The 17551-nt window shown below is 43.6% G+C and overlaps 1 protein-coding gene across 1 annotated transcript; it reads right to left on the bottom strand.

The window, feature by feature from the left end:
* Positions 1–387: 387 nt before the first annotated feature.
* MRPS22 (mitochondrial ribosomal protein S22) lies at positions 388–13190 on the bottom strand. Its single transcript, XM_081159326.1, has 8 exons — positions 12990–13190; positions 10173–10336; positions 8823–8987; positions 6734–6877; positions 6353–6436; positions 4909–5054; positions 1562–1670; positions 388–516 (listed from the first exon to the last, which is right to left on the bottom strand). Exons 1-8 carry the CDS (start codon positions 13159–13161, stop codon positions 421–423), a joined length of 1080 nt encoding a protein of 359 aa, XP_081015452.1. The 5' UTR covers positions 13162–13190; the 3' UTR covers positions 388–420.
* Positions 13191–17551: the final 4361 nt, after the last annotated feature.

Consider the following 17551-nt stretch of genomic DNA (forward strand, 5'->3'; position numbering starts at 1 on the left):
TCACTGCATTATTCCCCTCAGTTTTGTGTGGCTTGGGCTCTTCTGCTTTGCCCTGATTTTGTCTAGTACCTGTTTGTGGGTCTGAAACCCCAGCTCATCTGACCTCCTTAAGCTGGGCTTTGTAACACAAAAAGGCATAGTACTTTTTCTTCTTACACTGCACTTACCTGATGTGATTAGATAAACTAACATCCAGGCACTCAAGTGCACTTCTCAATTATCTCCTGTAGCCTGGGAAAGTGAGTGGGGTAACAAATTTTCTTTGTATTTCTGTTAGTGGTACTATTTGGAACTTAACCCCAAAAATGTATGGGGAACTCCAAATCATAAGTACCTTTTAATTTTGAACACTCAGCTCAGTCAATATTAACAGAAAACTAGTTAGTATTTAGCAAAATGAAATTTATTTGAAAAATATTTTCAGGAAGCTGCAGAATGGCTAATGAAAGCTTCTTGATAAGCTTGCAGTGTTAATTCTATATATGCTCCCTTCTGTGCTTCTGTTTTTGCAAATACCTGTTTAAAAAAAAAAAAAAAAGTTTTAAAGCAATAGAACATATACTATTTATAAAAGTTTTTAGTTTTAAGACTTCATTAACATTTCTGTAGTAGCAGAGTACTTACTAGTTTAAAAAGCCTTCCAAGTCTCACAATTTTTTTCCTGATCATAAAGCAGTAAGCATACTACAGGGACAGAAAAACAGTATGCGGCACAGTTCAAGGCAATACTAATTCTAAATACCAGAAGTACCCTAATATGGCTGCCATCTTTCTGGGGAAAAAATAAGAAAACTGATGTTGCACCTCCTGCTAAATGAAAACCAATTATGTTCATGAGAAATCTGGAAGATTAGCACCAGCAAACAAATTTTTCACTTTAAAGAATGTTTTTTCCAAAAGCATTCTGCTTTACAGTACGAACACTAGTTTCTCTCTGCTCCTCCTACAGTGTTCAGCATTGGTCGTTTTAGTCTCAGTAAGCTTTGTAACTGCTGTGCAAATGCATACGATGATACTGGGATAGAAGCCAAATCCACAAAACCGTGTTTATTCTGATCATTGGTAGAGATGAGAATTATACAGTGATCTCCCCTTCCCTCCCTAAAACAAATCTTACCAACTCAACATTTACAGAGGAATGTGGGTGAGCCCATGGTTTGAGAGGCCTGCAGTTCAAAACAATAATGCACCTAAGGCTTGGTTAATATACTAGCACCACCGTCTCCCCTTCTAGACATCTGAAAAAGAATGTGACCATAGCCAAGGACCGGAAGCTGCACTGGGGACAATGTACCACCTAGTCCTCCGCCATGCCCTGCTGGTGACTTGGTCAGCTCAGATGACAGTACTCAAAGAACAAAGGGGCAGCTACCCTACTATCTGAACTTCTATGACACCTGCTGCAGCTTCCTCACCCCCGTCCAGGCTGAAGAAATACAGGGGCTTTAATCACTTTTCAAGACCACAAATCTGTTTAGTTACCATTAAATAGGACCTACTTCAGAATCCTTCCCAACCTAATCACCATCACACAACAGCCAATGTGGAAAAGTCCCTTTACCTTAATTAAGTGTAATCCTTCGGCAGCCTGCTCCCTGGCCTCTTGAGCTGACTGGCCATCTGGATGGAGGAGGTGATACAGCTGGACCAAGCTGGTGGCATCATCAACTCTAGAGTGAAAGGGTTTACTGTTACCTCCATTTGCTCAGTCCTATCAAAGGGTGTGCCCACTTAAAACTAAATTATATTTCAAGTTTCCCTTGGGCCAGAAAAAGTTCTTTCAATCCTTCAGTTATATATTTTCAAAGGCATTTTCAGGGAAATTAGCTAATTTAGGCTTCATACCAACTCTGCAGTAGGTAGGGCAGGAATCTCTACAGGCAATGCCCAGCTTACAAAAATATAGTCTAAAGGTGGCTGTATCCTTTTTGGAAGCAGCAGCATTTTTCATAGAAACAACATTGCTAATGGTAGATGTCCAGGCCAGCCCCCTTCACCTACAGATAATGTAATCCAACTCAGGGCAGGAGTACACCTTCATCCCGCATAAGCCAGAGGCCGGTGGTCACGGATGCTCAAAGACACTGCCTTTAGGTATTAGCATTGACATCTAACAAAATTTTCATTGAGACTCTGAATTCGTGGATAAATGCCTGTACAAGAGGCATCCTAGGAGCCCAAGGAGACTCCCAGGCTACCTGTGTATTTACAGAAACCCATTAGTTAAAAAATTAGCATTCTAGTGAAGCAAATTTGAAATTATCCACATCAGATGAAGGAAAGCCAGGTTCTACTTCAGCAGTCTAATAACCTTAGTGTCACACAACTGTCTATGATGAAGCCAGAACAAGAATACAATTCAGGATTGTACTTAAATTTTTAGAAAACTATAAACAATATTTAACATTAAAACTTCCCTATCTTTCACCAAACAATCACTAACTTCTGACACAGTCAGTACCTTCCTAATATGTGCCACCTCAAAGCTGAGGGTATTTAAAAATAACCCTTCTAATATGCTTGTGCATTTGAGGTTCTGCTGTGTACTGGCTTCTGGTTGAGATGGAGTGAGGACACCCTAGTTCAGTGCTCCTGCAGCTATCACTCTTTGACTTGCCCTGTTTTCCTATTACCCGAGCTGGGGGATAAAGGGTGGCCAGACTTGGGAGTAGGTAAAGAACTTCTCAAGCCTCAGAGAAATGCTCAGGGCTTATCCCAAGGTCCACCCACCCTGAAGGCCATCCCTTGGGGGAACTGAGAGAACAGACCTCATATAAATAACTTTCCAGGGGAAATTTTTTTTTAAATGTTCATTATAAATCTGTGCTTGTTATAATCTAACAAAGTCCAATAAACATGGCAACAAAATATCTCAAAATATAAAAATAATTCCCTTTAAAGCTTCGGCAGGTAGCCTGTAAACAGCTTAACTGGGTTTCTGTATGTTGGAATCATGTTTAACTGGGTTTCTATGTGTTAGAATCATGTTTAGGGCTTCATTACATTCATGCTAACGTATAATGCCTATGTCCCACAGACCAATTTAGCTGCACACACAGCCTATATTTGAAAAAAATATATACGTTCAGAAAGATTTTGAAAGAACCTCAAAAGCAACAGTGGGCCCTGGTTTGGTGGCTCAATTGGTTGGAGCATCATCCTCTACACCAAAAGGTTGCGGGTTTGATTCCCAGTCAGGGCACATACCTAGGCTGCAGGAGGCAACCAACAGATGTTCCTCTCACATCAACGTTTCTCTCTCTCAAAATTAATAAACATGTCCTCGGGTAAGGATCAAAAACAAAACCAACAGTGGAACTTAAATCTGAAATGCTTGCTGAATCCAAATCCTGGCCTGGGCTCCCTTCAGTGAGGATGTGCACCCTCTACTGGCTAACTTGGGACTTGCAGCAAGCTGTTAAGGAAAACTTCCTGTGGGAATTCTGAACTGATGCAGAGCAGGAAAGGTGAACTCAGTACACAAAGCTTCTACCCCGTATGCAAATACAGTTTCAGATGTAAAGCTTACATGTCATAATATTACTGTATTACATATTAGTACGCCTTGATAAAGAATTTTAATTTTCAAGAACATTTCTGTGTTTTTCTAATTTCTTACAAAAACCTTACATTTTTATAGTAAAATAATTTCAAAATGATTACATTTGAGAAACTTTAAGAAACTTCACTCACAGGTGATGTCAATGCTAATGCACCGAAAGGCAACTCACTTTGAGCGTCCTCATGACCACCAGCCAGCCCCCTGCTTACGTCCTCTTCACTAGATTACACAACACATGCTGAAGTGGGCTATGTGGATGTCACCTACTGTTAGGAACACTGTTTCTATGAGAAATGACGCTGTTTCCAAGTATGGGCTGTGTTTCTTAGACAATCCCTATGGCACCTTCTGGTTACAAATGCCTTACCTTTTGTATGAATGGTTCGGATTACGTGGTGAATACTCTGAGTCAAAACACCTTAGTCTGAAGGTGACAATAATCACTAAACCCCCTTCTTGTAGTTCAGACTTTTGGGTCCAGCAAGGGCTTTTTGTGGAAAGTTGACTTTCTTAGTACAGCCATGCTGGTTTCTTTTCCTTCTCATTTTGGCCTTTCTAACCCAATCAACAGAGATATCCAGAACCAAATTTCTCTTTGGTTCTATCACAAGTTGTAAAGTACCCTATTACTTCAGCTAGAAGGCTGGAAGCACACCAGTCTGCATGCTAAAATACAACAGACATTCGTTTCATGTGACTTTGAAAAATACAACCTTTTCAATGCCTTAAAAAAATCTTGCAAAAGCAAGGAATATCAAAAGCAAGAGTATTTTCATAAATGACTTTTACTGTAAAGCCCTAGAAGTAGTCCTACCAGAAAACAAACACACTGCCCCTCTTCCCCCCAAGCTATGTGAACCTGGCTGGTGTGGCTCAGTTGGTTAGGTATCGACCCATGCACTGAAGGGTCTCCGGTTTGGTTCCAGGTCAGGGCACATGCCCCGGTTGTGGGCTCAATCCCCGATGGGCGGCATGCAGGAGGCAGCTGATCGATGTTTCACTCTCACATCAGTGTTTTTCTCTCTCTCTAAAAATCAAAAAATTTAAAAAAAAGTTCACTGATACCCACGAGCATTGGCCACACCAGGGATAAGTCGATATCCAGGGTATACAGGACAGATCTGAAGCCACTTACTCTTTCAAAGAATCTAGTTCTGTTTACACAACACAAAAGCAAACAGAAAACTGGTTATGCTGGAATAACAAAGCCATAAATAAACTGAGGCAAGTGAAAGCTATCACTGGAAAGTACACTGTTATCACTGGAAAAATAACAAAGCTTAAATACAGATTAACCATACTGGTAGTAAGGATTTCTTGTACTTACGAATTAAAGTCACACTTACAAATCTCTCTGTATCTGGTCAATCAGTAAACCATCAATCTTTTTCTTATTTACAAAATACCAAGCCATTCCACCAAAGTGTCTCGTTGAACGTAAAAGGTCATACTTTCCATGTTTATCTATATCTTCATAGGTCTGATGATGAACCTATCCACATAAGATGCAATTTTTTTCAGAAACATGAAAATAAAGAGTGAGTGGCATTTCTAGCCTGAGTACTGCCCAAGAAAGTATCAGTAACATCAGATCTGCATATACCTGCCTCCACTATCATTAACCAGATGATGATTTAGACCAACCCTCCACTGAATGGCAGCCTGGCACACGTTTGCTAAACATTTATAGCCAGATTAATTCTTTCAGCAGCCGAGCACTATTTATGAAGCACACATAGATAGTACAGACCACTGGAAACAATGGACCACTATTTCTTGGTCACTAGGGGGGAAAAAAGAAATCAAGGATATTCTTTCACTCCCTTTTCCCCCCATCTCATCAACTACCCTATCCCATCAGCTATTCCTTTCCATCTATTAACATCCCTTGAGTTCTTGCTCTTCCAAAATGAAGACTTTGATGAGGCCTCCCTGCGTTCAAAGGCTTTCAAAGACCTGACTGAAGTCCAGGTTCCTCGGCCTAGCATCTGTGGTCATCACAGGTGATAGGGCCCCTTCTACCCCTCTGGTTTAACCCTGAACCACCCCCTACATATATACTGCATATACAAGCCCACCCAGGTGACTGGCCATTTCTCAAGCATACACTGTTGCTTCCTGCCTGTTCCCATACTGTACCCTCTACCTGAAACACCTCACCCAACTCCACCCACCACAATGTTCCCTGCCCTTTTAGAACCCTCTTTAAGAAACCTATGAAGCCTTTCCTGAGAGCACTTGGTAACCTTCTCTTAGCACCTAACACCTTAGACTAAGGTGATAATTTGTATACTTATGAAGCAGCCTTCCCCACAATCGTTTCTGGACTGCAAGCTTTGACACAGCATCCCCTACCCCAGCTCATGTCACCTACACTGTCTACAACACTACCTTGCACACAGAAGGCACTTCATGATTACTTATTAAATTGAAATGTAAGACACACTGCATTTTGGTAAATTTTAGTAAGTAACTTTGTTCCTGTATGATAAATCGAAGAAAGAATAGGCTCTGTCATCAAGCTTGGGTCCTAACTCTACCACTTGGTAGTTGTGCAACTTTCAGCAAGCTACGTAATGCTTCAAGCTCAAATTCTCTCATCCTTAACTTGAGGATTGTTGAAAGGATAAAATATCTATCAGGTAAATATCGGGTCCTTGACAGGTGCTGAGGTATTTTCTTTCTCTTCCTTCTGTATCGAACTTATAACTTAACTCACTGTGCTAGACTGAAAATCTTACTCATAACCATACTTGAGCCCACACTTCAGAAGCTGGAAAATATACTCACTTTGATATACTCAGCAGAATCTGGCTCAAACTGGGCAATGCAGAGGTTGAGGACATCAGCATGCCGGTCCTGGCTGTACATGGTCTAAAACCACCCAGGAGAGTTGGAATTAGACGAGAAGAACATGAAAGTTCAACACCTATCCTGATGCCTTAACAGGCCTGCCCATCCACACACAGGCCACATCTGTGCCCATCAAGAGATATGCAGAAATAACACAAGCTTTGTATCTGTTACACCTGGATTCAAATCCCAGCTGCAAGATAAATAACCCTAGTTGAGTTATCATTAGGAATGTTTATCAAAGCAAAAAGCCTGGCAGCTCCAGAGCCAACTGTTTCAACAAAGAAACCATCACCACTGACTATGAAACCAAGTCACCTTAAGATTTTCTTCCTTGAAAATTATTGGTGTTAAAGTTCTCCGACCTTCTTTGGGAAAATAAACTTGTATCATCCGGTCCCGTTCTTCCCAAGAGGCTTTGCGTAGCGTGCCACTTGGTTCTCTGACGACAATAAAACGCTCCTGAAATAGAAAATGTAATCAAGGATGAGTTTATGAGGATTTACTTTTAGTTCCAGTGTCCCACTAAACACCATTATGAGAATAACTTGCAATCAACAATATAGGTACAACTGGAAAACATAAAATGCAGTCGTGTGCATGATTTCAGTGATAATTTTACATCTGGCTAAGATTTGATATTTCCTTCAGAAATCACTGCTATGCCTCTGACAAGCAGAAATCTAAAATGAAAGTAGTTACTAAGTGCCACCCGCAGTCCTAAAGTGGGTTCAATACATAAAATGGTTCAACTTAAAAAAGCTGATCTAAGATTCACCTAAATGCATTTAGAAGAAAAAAGGGCTCTAAAACCTTTTCAAATTGTTTCATTTCCCATGCCAAAGTCTCAGCTAAACAGACTTTCCCACTTTATGATCTATCAACTTTTTAAAGTCTTGGGGATAAAAGGAACAAACCCAAAAATGTGTCAGATTGACTGGCCCACCTGCCTCTGGTCTCTCCACTCTTCCAAATGCCATATCCGAGGCCATGGGATCACTTACTTCTCTGAATTCCACCCACTCTCTATACCACTCAACCGACAATTTATTATGTGCAAGATTCTTAACACGTCTCAGATATTAGTATGTTTACAGAACTGGAAAAGGGCAGGAAGTATGGATTATAGTTCTTTGCAACATGCAGAGTTACTTACACAGAGCTTTGCACATAGCAGATAACTGATACATATCTAATTAAACAGATGGTACTGACTCGACTTTTCAGAGGTAAAGAGTCTCTGAATGTATTTTGAGAATATAATTAAAACTGTCATCAACCCTAGCTGATTTGGCTCAGTGGTTAGAGCGCTGGCCCGCTGACTGAAGGGTCCCGGGTTCAATTCCGGCCAAGGGCACGTGCCTCAGTTGCAGGCTGGATCCTCGGCCCAGTCAGGGTATGTTCGGGAGGCAACCAATCAGTGTGTCTCTCTTACACCAATGTTTCTCTCTCTCTCTCTCCCCACCCCCCTTCCCTTCCACTCTCTCTGAAAAGCAACAAAAAATATCCTCAGGTGAGGATTAAAAAAACACAAAACTGCAAATAAAAAAAAATTGCAGATGTCAAAATAACATAATTGTTCCTCGAAATCATTTTGCTAATTTGAATTCCAAGTTCCTTTGTCCTTTTCAGGCTACAGAATGCTCCCAGACACCAGCGAACATTATGAAAACACCCAAAGCAAAAATGTAATTAAAATGAAACTCTGTGATGTGTATACATCAGATACATGCGTGGTTCACACACAGACATGGACACTGCTCAAATCATGTCTTCTAACCACAGCATGTTGTGGGCTGAGTTGTAAATTACTCTTTTCACTCTTCACTTAAAAAGACTCAAAGACAAAACTGATATATTTTATAAGCACCAGAGTGCTCTTTTGGAACTGGCAATTGAGGGAAGCGATAGAGAATAAAAATACAGCAGAAGTGGTGCTGAGAATTATCTAAGGAAATATGCCATTCTTCCTGCAAATTCTAAAAATGAAAATCCTATGGGCAATCTGGGTTTTTGGCATCATCAGGTACTTACAGGAAAGAAACTATCTTTTCAAAAATCATCAGCTAAGGAAGTCAGTCTAACCTGGGCAGAAAGAATCTCCCTTCTCCCCCTGCCTTGAAGACTTTTGCCCTTGCTCTGTCTCAGCACACCTGTCTCCTCCTTCGCAGTTAACCGGGAATGTGCTGTGTTCGTAATCTGTAGGGGAAGGGTAACGTGATGTGGGGCCGGCCTGCCTTTCTCTTCTTCCTTAAGCTGTATCTTCCTAAAGGTTCTCCCCAGTCACAGAAATTCTGGTTTGGAAGATTCAGACAGCTGGGTCACATGATGTTGACCCTTGTCCCTTTGTCCCATCGCCACATAGTATTTCAAACAAAGATCATCTCACGATTAGACATACACTCACCCGGTGTGGTATGCTGTATGATATATCAGTAAACACATATTTGGCTGTTTCTGTTCCTTCCAAAATCTTATCTTCAGCTAACACATCATTTATTGGCGTACGCTCTTCCAGAACTGGTGGCATTTTCAATCGTACTTTAGCTGCCTCAACTGCCAGTCTTGTAGCCTAATGAAATAAAATATTTAAGGAAAGCCACATGGTTACAGACCAAAGGATGATCTGAAAAAAGCAGACACTAATCAAAAGCGCTAAGGATGACAAAGAGAAGCAACCATAGCCATAAATCAGTGAATAAACCAGTGAGTGAGCTCCTGGGCCCTGGCTCTGCCTCCGTGGAATGGCTGAGAGCACCAGCTATAGGCTCAACCATTCTCTAAACAGCAAAGGACTGGGCCCTGGCTCTGCCTCCATGGAATGGCTGAGAGCACCAGCTATAGGCTCAACCATTCTCTAAACAGCAAAGGAATGCTGAGGCAGAGCCGGGCCACAAAAGCTGCTTGGAATAGGATAAAGGATCTCATTTATTGGGTGCTTCCTATGTGCCAGGTATTATTCAAATACTCTGAATGTATCTGGCCCACAGCTACTTTATGGTGCTATTGTTACCTCATTTTATGGGCAAGAAAACAAGAGGCACACAAATGTTAAGTGAATTGCTAGGAAGTTGCAGCACTGGGATTTGATCCTAGGCAACTCACCCCCGAGTCCATGTTCTTAACCACTGACCACACTGCTCCACATCACACTATTAACAACGGTCGCCTCTCAGAGGTGAAAGGGCAACTTTCACTCTTCATGAGATATTGAATTTTTGCTATGATTATAAATTACTTTTTAATTACAAAGAAGAGCAATTATGCTTCACATATTCATACATCGAAGCCTTTTCCACAAAGCACTCAAAACCCATGACTCCAGAAGGACCCTGCTGCCTGGAGCAGGATGCTGTTCAGAAGGACCTCATAATCTCACCAAAGTTTCAGCCTCAAAGCAGCACATGACAACTGTTTTTCCAGGAAGGAAGCTGGAGCAGGCAGGACAAAGGAAGGATGCTCGTAATGGTTTTGGAGCAGCGGAGGCTCTGCTTGGGCACCCAGACATTCCGGACCCACATGCCCCAGTTTGCCTAATTCTAGCCATGCTCCCTGATCCTTCGCCTGCCTGCTCATATTTCTTATCTCAGTTCTGTGCCTGGGACTCCCCTCCTTCCCCTGCACCCACTCCACCCACCCCCAGCTCCCACCATTAGTGCCAGTGGAAGAGCAACTATCAGCATCTGGAGGGATCTCTAGAAATCTTTTTTAACCCTTTAAAGAAAGGTATTCTACCAATATTCCTGCATTCATGTACCTCTTCCAACTGTGCCTGAGTCATTAACTTGTAGGTTGGTGGCTTCAGTTCTTGCACAGCTGGCTTAAAAGTCTTCTGCAAATTCAAGCCTGTCATCTTGGTGAGTATGCTCTGGACTTCTTCATCCATAAATGTAGGTTTCTTGATCTCAGAGCTACCAGATTCTGTTAAAATTATTTTAGCAAATAAGAAATGGAAAACGTGACAAGCCAACAAGACCTCTAAATAGAAAAGTTAAAAATAAAATAATTACCACAACGTCTACCTCAATACACATAATACTAATACCTATGAGATTCACTTATTGATTCATTCCTTCATTTAAGATTTACTGAATATTCACGATGATGAGGATAGTTTCTGCCAAAAAGGCACTCAAAGTCTAGTGGAGGAAGCAACAGGAAAAAAGTAATTAATGTAATAATAATAATAATAGTTGCTTTCATTTTCAGAGTTGTCTCCTATCGGCCAGCATTACATACATTTTCAGGAATGCTTCTAACAACCCACAAAATAGGTATCGATATCCCAATTTTATAAATGAGGATACTGCCTAAAGACCTAGCTATTAAGCGATAGAGCCAGAATTTAAACCAAGCCTAGATCAATTCCAATCTGTGTTGCTCCTAAGTGTAAGTGCTACAGACCAGGGAGGCATGAAGAGTTGGGTGACTACTGAGGAAGGAATTACACATAGCATGGGAGCATGTAGGGTATGACGGGGTCAAAGATGGCGTCCCAGGTCCTCAACAGGGCAGAGAACAAGGGAAGAAAATTCTAGGCTGAGGGGTTGCAGGTAGGAAAGAGAGGCCTGGATTGGACATGATACTGAAGAGGCCATGTGGTGCCACTGAAGAGAGGAGACCCTGATCTCAGTTCTGCCGCATGCAGTTTGCCTGTCCCTTTGCCTAACATCCATTTCCACTTCCATTAGGAAAAAAGAGTCACTCCTTCCAGCCCCCTCTCCTCCGCTAGTCCTGTAGACACTGGTGCCCCTAAGGGTTCTGAACTACGTCCTTTGTTCCTCCTTTTCACATTCTCAGGAGATGATCTCCTAGCCTCCTATAACTTAAGTTACTTCTATGTGCTGGAGACTCTCAATCTGAATCTCCAGCCAAGATCATCTTCCATCCAGATGCCCAATGGACATCTCACATGCACTTCAATATTACTAAAGTAGACCCCATCAACCTGCTGTCTGAAACCTGCCTTTCCTACTATTCCCTATCTTACCACCATCCAATAGGTCATGTGAGCCAGACACCTCATAGTCATTCCTGACTTCTTTACCCTGCACACCTAGCCAGCAGCAGCAGTGGTAACAATAATAACAGCTGACACTTTTTTAGATATTTACTATGGGCCAGGACTTACTGAGCTAAGTACTTTACATACTTAGCACATTTAATTCTCACAACAACCCCGTAAATACTATGATTTTCCCCATTTTACAAAAAAGGACACTGACACAGAATATACTGCCTGTCATACCTCCTAAGTTCTCTTTACTCCTCCATTTCCCACGGTCACTACCCTAGTCAAAGCCATCCTCATCTCTTGCCTTAGCCTCCCTACCAGTCTCCCTGCCTCCACTCCGACTCCACTATAAACCATTCTCCACAGAACCAGAGTAAACTCTTAAAAATATAATCTAAACAGTAGAAAAGATTAGCAAAACAAATAACTGATTTTTTGGACAGATAAACAAAATTGACAAACTTTTCACTGGACTAACCAAGAGGGAAAAAACCCAAATCAACAAAATTATAAACAAAAAAGGAGACATTAGAACTGATACCACAGAAATACAAAGAAAGGATCATGAGGCTACTATGAATAACTATATGCCAACAAACTGGACAACCTAAAAGAAAAGGAAAAATTCTTAGAAACAGACAACCTAAAATCAGGAAGACAATCATACGCTTTACAAAGCGTTCCCCCTGATATTTCCAGTACCAATCTTGTGCCATACCTAATTATTACAATATTATTGACTGTATTTCCCATGCTGTACTTCGCATTCCCATGACTATTTTGTAACTACCAATCTGTACTATGCTGTACACCTGAAACTAATACAAAATAATACTGAATGTAAACTGTAATTGAAAAAACAGACGTTGAATTTTGCCTCTTTTCCCATCTCTTCACCTCATCTACTGCCATTTCTCCCTCCCCTCCCCTCCTCTACCTCCCTCTTTAAAAACTGCCCCCTTTTAAACCTAGATCCAAAGTCATAACCCCCCGTTTTCATTAACCCTAACCTCCAAAATGGGTTCCCGAACTACCTGTGTTCAGTCTCATTTCTGGACTTTCGCTTACGCTGTTTCCTCTACTTGGAATGCTTTTTAGTTTAGCCCTCGCATGGTTAAACACGTCTCAGCTTTGGCCATAACCATTCCAAGAACCAAAAATTTCCAGGAACCCCTCCCTGCCCTTCCACCCTAGTTTGAGTTCCAGTCTTGGGTGCGTTTCCCTGTCACAGCCCGGGTCACAGTGCATTGCCACTTCCCCAAAGGGCCATGAGTTCCTTCGCGGGGGGAAACCCGTTTCAGTCTTAGTTTGCCGCATCCCCTAAACCTAGCGCGGTGCTTCGCAAAGAGCAGGCCTGGAGCTGCAGGTTAAGTGGGTAAACGAACGAACTGACGCGGGAGATGACAGACGCTGCTGTTACGGAGAGAGCCCACAGGGGCAGGGGCGCGCTGCGGGCGGAGCGGGGTGGCGGTGGGGGTGGGGCTCCGCGTGGGGCACGCCAGCCAGAAGCAGGCTCGAGCCTCCCAGAGAGCCCCAGCCGACCTCGGGCAGGTCACTTACCGGCCTTGGAACCGAGCCGACGGCATGGTATTCCCGTCCCGCATGGCCCTGGCAGCGGCTGGAGCAGAACGCCGGGCCGGGGCGGAGCTCGGACCCGGAAAGAGACCCGTTCAGTGCCTCTAGAACCCGTCAGGAGGCTCCAAGGCAACACAGACGCTCTGAGGGCCGCCATAATTATCCGGGGCCGCCAGCGCCGGAAGCTGCTGGGAGAGACTCCCGGTCTCGCGCGTTCCTACGGCATTCTGGGAAATGTAGTCCTGAGGAGGGAGCCGGAAGCGGCGCTGCTTCTGGGCCTTTTATAGATTGTTTCTGTAAACCGCTTGTTCTCACATGAAAGTGTTCATGCCCTTCTCTATGCATAAAGCCCTCTGTGCCCTTTTTCCTGGGCTTTCCATTCGTTCCCATGTCGCTAAATAACAAATGAACATTTCCTGCCAAAAACTTTTCTCCCAGCCTCAGGTTTAAATCCAACTCCTATTCGACTTGTCACAGGCCCCATGCCCCCAAATACAATTCCTTAGTCCAAGCCCTGATAGCCACCAGCACCATCCATCATCTCCCATCAGCTCATGCACTTTATTCTGTCTCTCAGAACTTAGGCCTTTACTTCATAGCCCTTTTCTCAATTTGTGATTATTTTGCTCATTGATCTGTACTTTTCTCACCCCATGAAGACTATGACTATACAGTGGTACCTCGGGTTTAGAAAGTCTCCGTTGGCAAACATTTCGGTTTACGAACGCGGTAAACCCGGAAGTAAATGCTTCGGTTTTCAAACACTCCGAAGGCGAACATGCCATGGGCTTCTGCCGAGGGCAAGATCCTGAGGCCCAGCTGTCGGCTGTTGGTCCCTCGGTTTTCGAATGTTTCAGATCTCCAAAGGTCTTCCAGAACAGATTACATTCGAAAACCAAGGGACCACTGTATTTGATTATAACATCACCTGGCCTGGTACATCTATGTCCACAGCAAACATCTGTCAAATAAATGACTAGATGAATGATAAAATGATCCTGTTGTTTTCATTCCTGCTGTCCAAGATATTCAGGTCCTATTCTCCCTCGGACTATAGGTTGCTGCCTGTGCTAAGAACTTATCCCACCGCCTGGTTAAAGAAGGGCGTTAAGTAAACACTTGTTTGAATTAGTGGGACAGGTAGACTCATCTTCTAATCTTACCTCCTTTCTCCCACTGCTCAGGAAGGGCTGGCTCTGTTTATGAATTTATTCCGTGTGGGTGGGGAAGGAGAGAGCCCCAGGCTTGGTGCTGCATTCAGGCATGACTGCTGTGCTGTGCTTCCCAACACTTCCTCTCACACCTAAGTGAAAACAGGTGTCAGGGTAGCGGGACGCATGCCCAGTGTTTCCCAGCCATGCCCTTTCTCTGAGAACCAATCACCTACTTTCCCAAAAGCCACTCATGAGAGGATAGGCCTCAGTGGCTGTTTTCCTATTAACATCCCCGGGACAGAACTGGTCGGATAATGAAGGGACACCTAATGCGGCAGGCATGTATCTATTGGCTGCTGTATTTGTTCCCCGTAGCCACTGTAACAAATTACAACAAATTTAGTGGCTTAAAAGAACATAAATTTATCCTCACAGCTCTTGATACCAGTGATCTGCAATCAGCATCACTAGGCTGAAATCAAAGCATCAGCAGAATTGTGCTCCCTTCAGAGGCTGTAGGGGAGAACCTGTTCTTTATCTCTTCCAGCGTCTTGTGACTGCAAGGATTCCCTGGCTCATGGCTGCATGACTCCAATCTCTGTTTCCATCTTCATATCACCTTCTTTTCTGTCTGTGTCCAGTCTCTCTTTGCCTCACTCTGATACAAATACACCTGATTGTTATTAGGGCCCACCTGAATAATCCAGGATAATCTCCCCACCTTAAAATCCTTAACTTAATCACTTCTGCAAAGACCCCGTTTCCATATAAGGTAACATTCACAAATTCCAGGGATTAGGAGGTAAATATCTTTTGGGAAGGGAGGACATTTTTCAACCTAACGCAGCTGTCCAGGCACCAGGCAGATTTTCTCTCAATATTTCAAACAAAGAAACTGTAGTTGATAAAAGCTTGAAGTGAATAACCTACTATTTAGAGTTGGGTTTGTAGCAGCCTTTTTCAGCAATATGCTCTCTGATGAGTGAGCAGAGGAAGCCAGTCTGCAGAGAAAGACAAGAAAATGTAGCAGAAGCAGAGATGGCCAACTATGAGGTTTGAGAAAGAAGAAAGTGCTATCTTGGCCAGAGTCCCTCCCACTTTCCTTTTGTTAGACTCCTTTACTAGGGCTACACTAAGTTTTACTGACACAGAGTAATCAAGATTCCTGGTTCCAGCTGTAACCTTGGGCAGATGCCCACATCTTTCAAAGCCTCAGTCCCTCACCTGCAAAGTGGGTATAATGGTAGTACTTATCTTGCAGACTTTGAAGATAAAGTCCTTTCAGGATCTGATGCATGAAGCAAGAAAAGAGTGAGAGAAGGTCATGTGGCAGCAAGTTGGTGGCTTTTGAAGATCTGCAGAGGGAGACCTTTAGAGAGTTACATGTTTATCAGGTAATATTCTCTTGTAAACAACAGAAAAATTTCCTGACTAAAACAGATGGAAGTTATTGGAAAGATGTTGAGTATCTCACAGAGTTAAAGGGAAAGTTGAGCAGCCAAGCCTCAGAAAGTACTTGAAGACTAGAAGCTCCAGGTTCCCTATAGTCGGGAACTCAAGAGAAATCTCTCCAGGAGGCTGCTTTCAGGGTGACTTGGTTTCAACTACAAGCTTTCGATCAAATTCAAGTTCCTTGTGAGAGAAGATGATTGGCTTGGGTGGGGTTCTATTCACCCTTGGGGAATGGGGAGAGCTGACCCGCTGACTGACAGTCCCAAAGACACCTTGCCAGCATCTACTGCTAGGACTCATCAGGTCAAATCTGGGAGAGGGATCACCAACTCTGTGGAGCAAGAATGGGTCCTATTGTTTGTAAAACAAAAATATAGTGATTTTTCCATTACCCAACTGTCAGTAATTTTACAGGGTCTGAACTCTTCATTGTTTCCCCAAAGGGACTAGGATTTTGCCCTGGGCTTTTAGAATTCTTCAAATGAGGGTGTGGGGGTAGAAGTGAGAGAGAGGGATGCAGAGAGAAAGGGCAGGACCTGAGGAGAAGGTAACGGCCTGGACTATGGAAGAACCCTTGCAGTCTTCAGCAACGCCCTTGACAGTCTTCAAAAACCTATCTTGGAAGCCTTCGCCAAGGGCCACATCTGCCCCATTTCTATCCTTACCCAGAGTGTGTTCCCCTTGCCCCTGTTCAGAATCCAAATGCGCAGCATGTTCCTGCAGACACAAATCCCATGGCCAAAGCCCCTGTATGTTCCAAAAAGGGGTGGGTAGCAAGGGGAAGAGTAAAGTGAGAAGGGGCAAGTGATGATGGGAGGTTCCCAAGGAAGCTCCGGGGAATGAGATCCTAAGTGGGGACATTGGCCATGCACGGGAAGGGGCCTTTGTGCCAGGATGCAAGGAGCTAAAAGATGGGTCGAGGGTGGACAGGTTTTGAGGAGGGAATCAGAGCGCCTTCCTGCCTCTCTGCCTCTTGTCTCTGAGCGATGGAGACCAAAGTCATTGGCTGAGAAAAGGTAGGGCTGTGTTGGGAGCTGCAGGAGCAAGAAGTCTGAAGTAGCTGCTGGGGGCTTGAAGCATCGCCAGCCCATGGAGCGGTGCGACAATCTGCAGCAGTGCCAGGGGGAGGAACCAGGATCTGGAAGCCAGGAACCTTTTCTGATAGCTTTGAAGGGAAATGGAAACATTTGAAGGTGTGCCTGGAAGCCTGGGAAAAGCCGTGTCTGGACAGAAAAACCTTGAGCAATGGTGAGGATGTTGAACGATGTGACGGGGCAGTCACCTTTCTTCTCACTCAGGACACACTGTCTTCTCATTAGTCTTGTTGCTCTCCATGGCAAATTGGTGAGGTAGTCAGGTCAGGCACTGATATTCCCATCTTCTATGTGCATAAAGTGAGGCTCCCAAGTTAAGGGTCTTGCCCAAAACCACCCAATTTATTCAATGCAAAGACAAGGCTAACAGCTGCTATGGTGGAAACATGTGTTTCATGGGGTGAGGAAAAACACTGAGACTTCCAGAAATGATACAGGCCATCTTCTGAGCCCAGAATGTGGCCCAAAAGAGAGCAGGAAGGGAGACTGTCCTCCACCACAAGACGGTGGGAGTGGATGAGTCAGCTCCTCCAACCCTGAAGTTATCAGTTTATCTCCAGTTTTCCACAGGGCACTCTGTCTCTTTTCTTCTGACAGCACCTACTAAACTATAATTCTACCCCAAACTGAACATTTGAAACAGAAAATGACTGCCAGAGGCCAAGGCTACATCTGTCAGTGATGATAGGCAGACCCTCTGTCCTACAGCACAGGGACATAAATGTCAAAGGCACTCAGGCCGGCTCCTTCCAGACACTCCTGCCATCCCAGATGCCCCCACAATGACGCAGACCCAGAGCAGTCACCCCATGTCACAGCCATCGTGGATATGATCTATAACAGCCGA

Source organism: Miniopterus schreibersii, assembly GCF_964146895.1.
Source record: "Miniopterus schreibersii genome assembly, chromosome: 15".
NCBI lineage: Eukaryota > Metazoa > Chordata > Mammalia > Chiroptera > Miniopteridae > Miniopterus > Miniopterus schreibersii.

Bases quoted from the DNA above. Each gene is read 5' to 3' on its own strand.
- MRPS22 (XM_081159326.1), bottom strand. From the start codon at position 13,161: ATGGCGGCCCTCAGAGCGTCTGTGTTGCCTTGGAGCCTCCTGACGGGT. The intron at 1,671-4,908 runs GTAAGTGTGACT...CTTTCACTCTAG, and splicing joins GACCAGATACAGAGAGATTT to AGTTGATGATGCCACCAGCT. The intron at 517-1,561 runs GTAAAGGGACTT...TTTTTTAAACAG, and splicing joins AAGGATTACACTTAATTAAG to GTATTTGCAAAAACAGAAGC.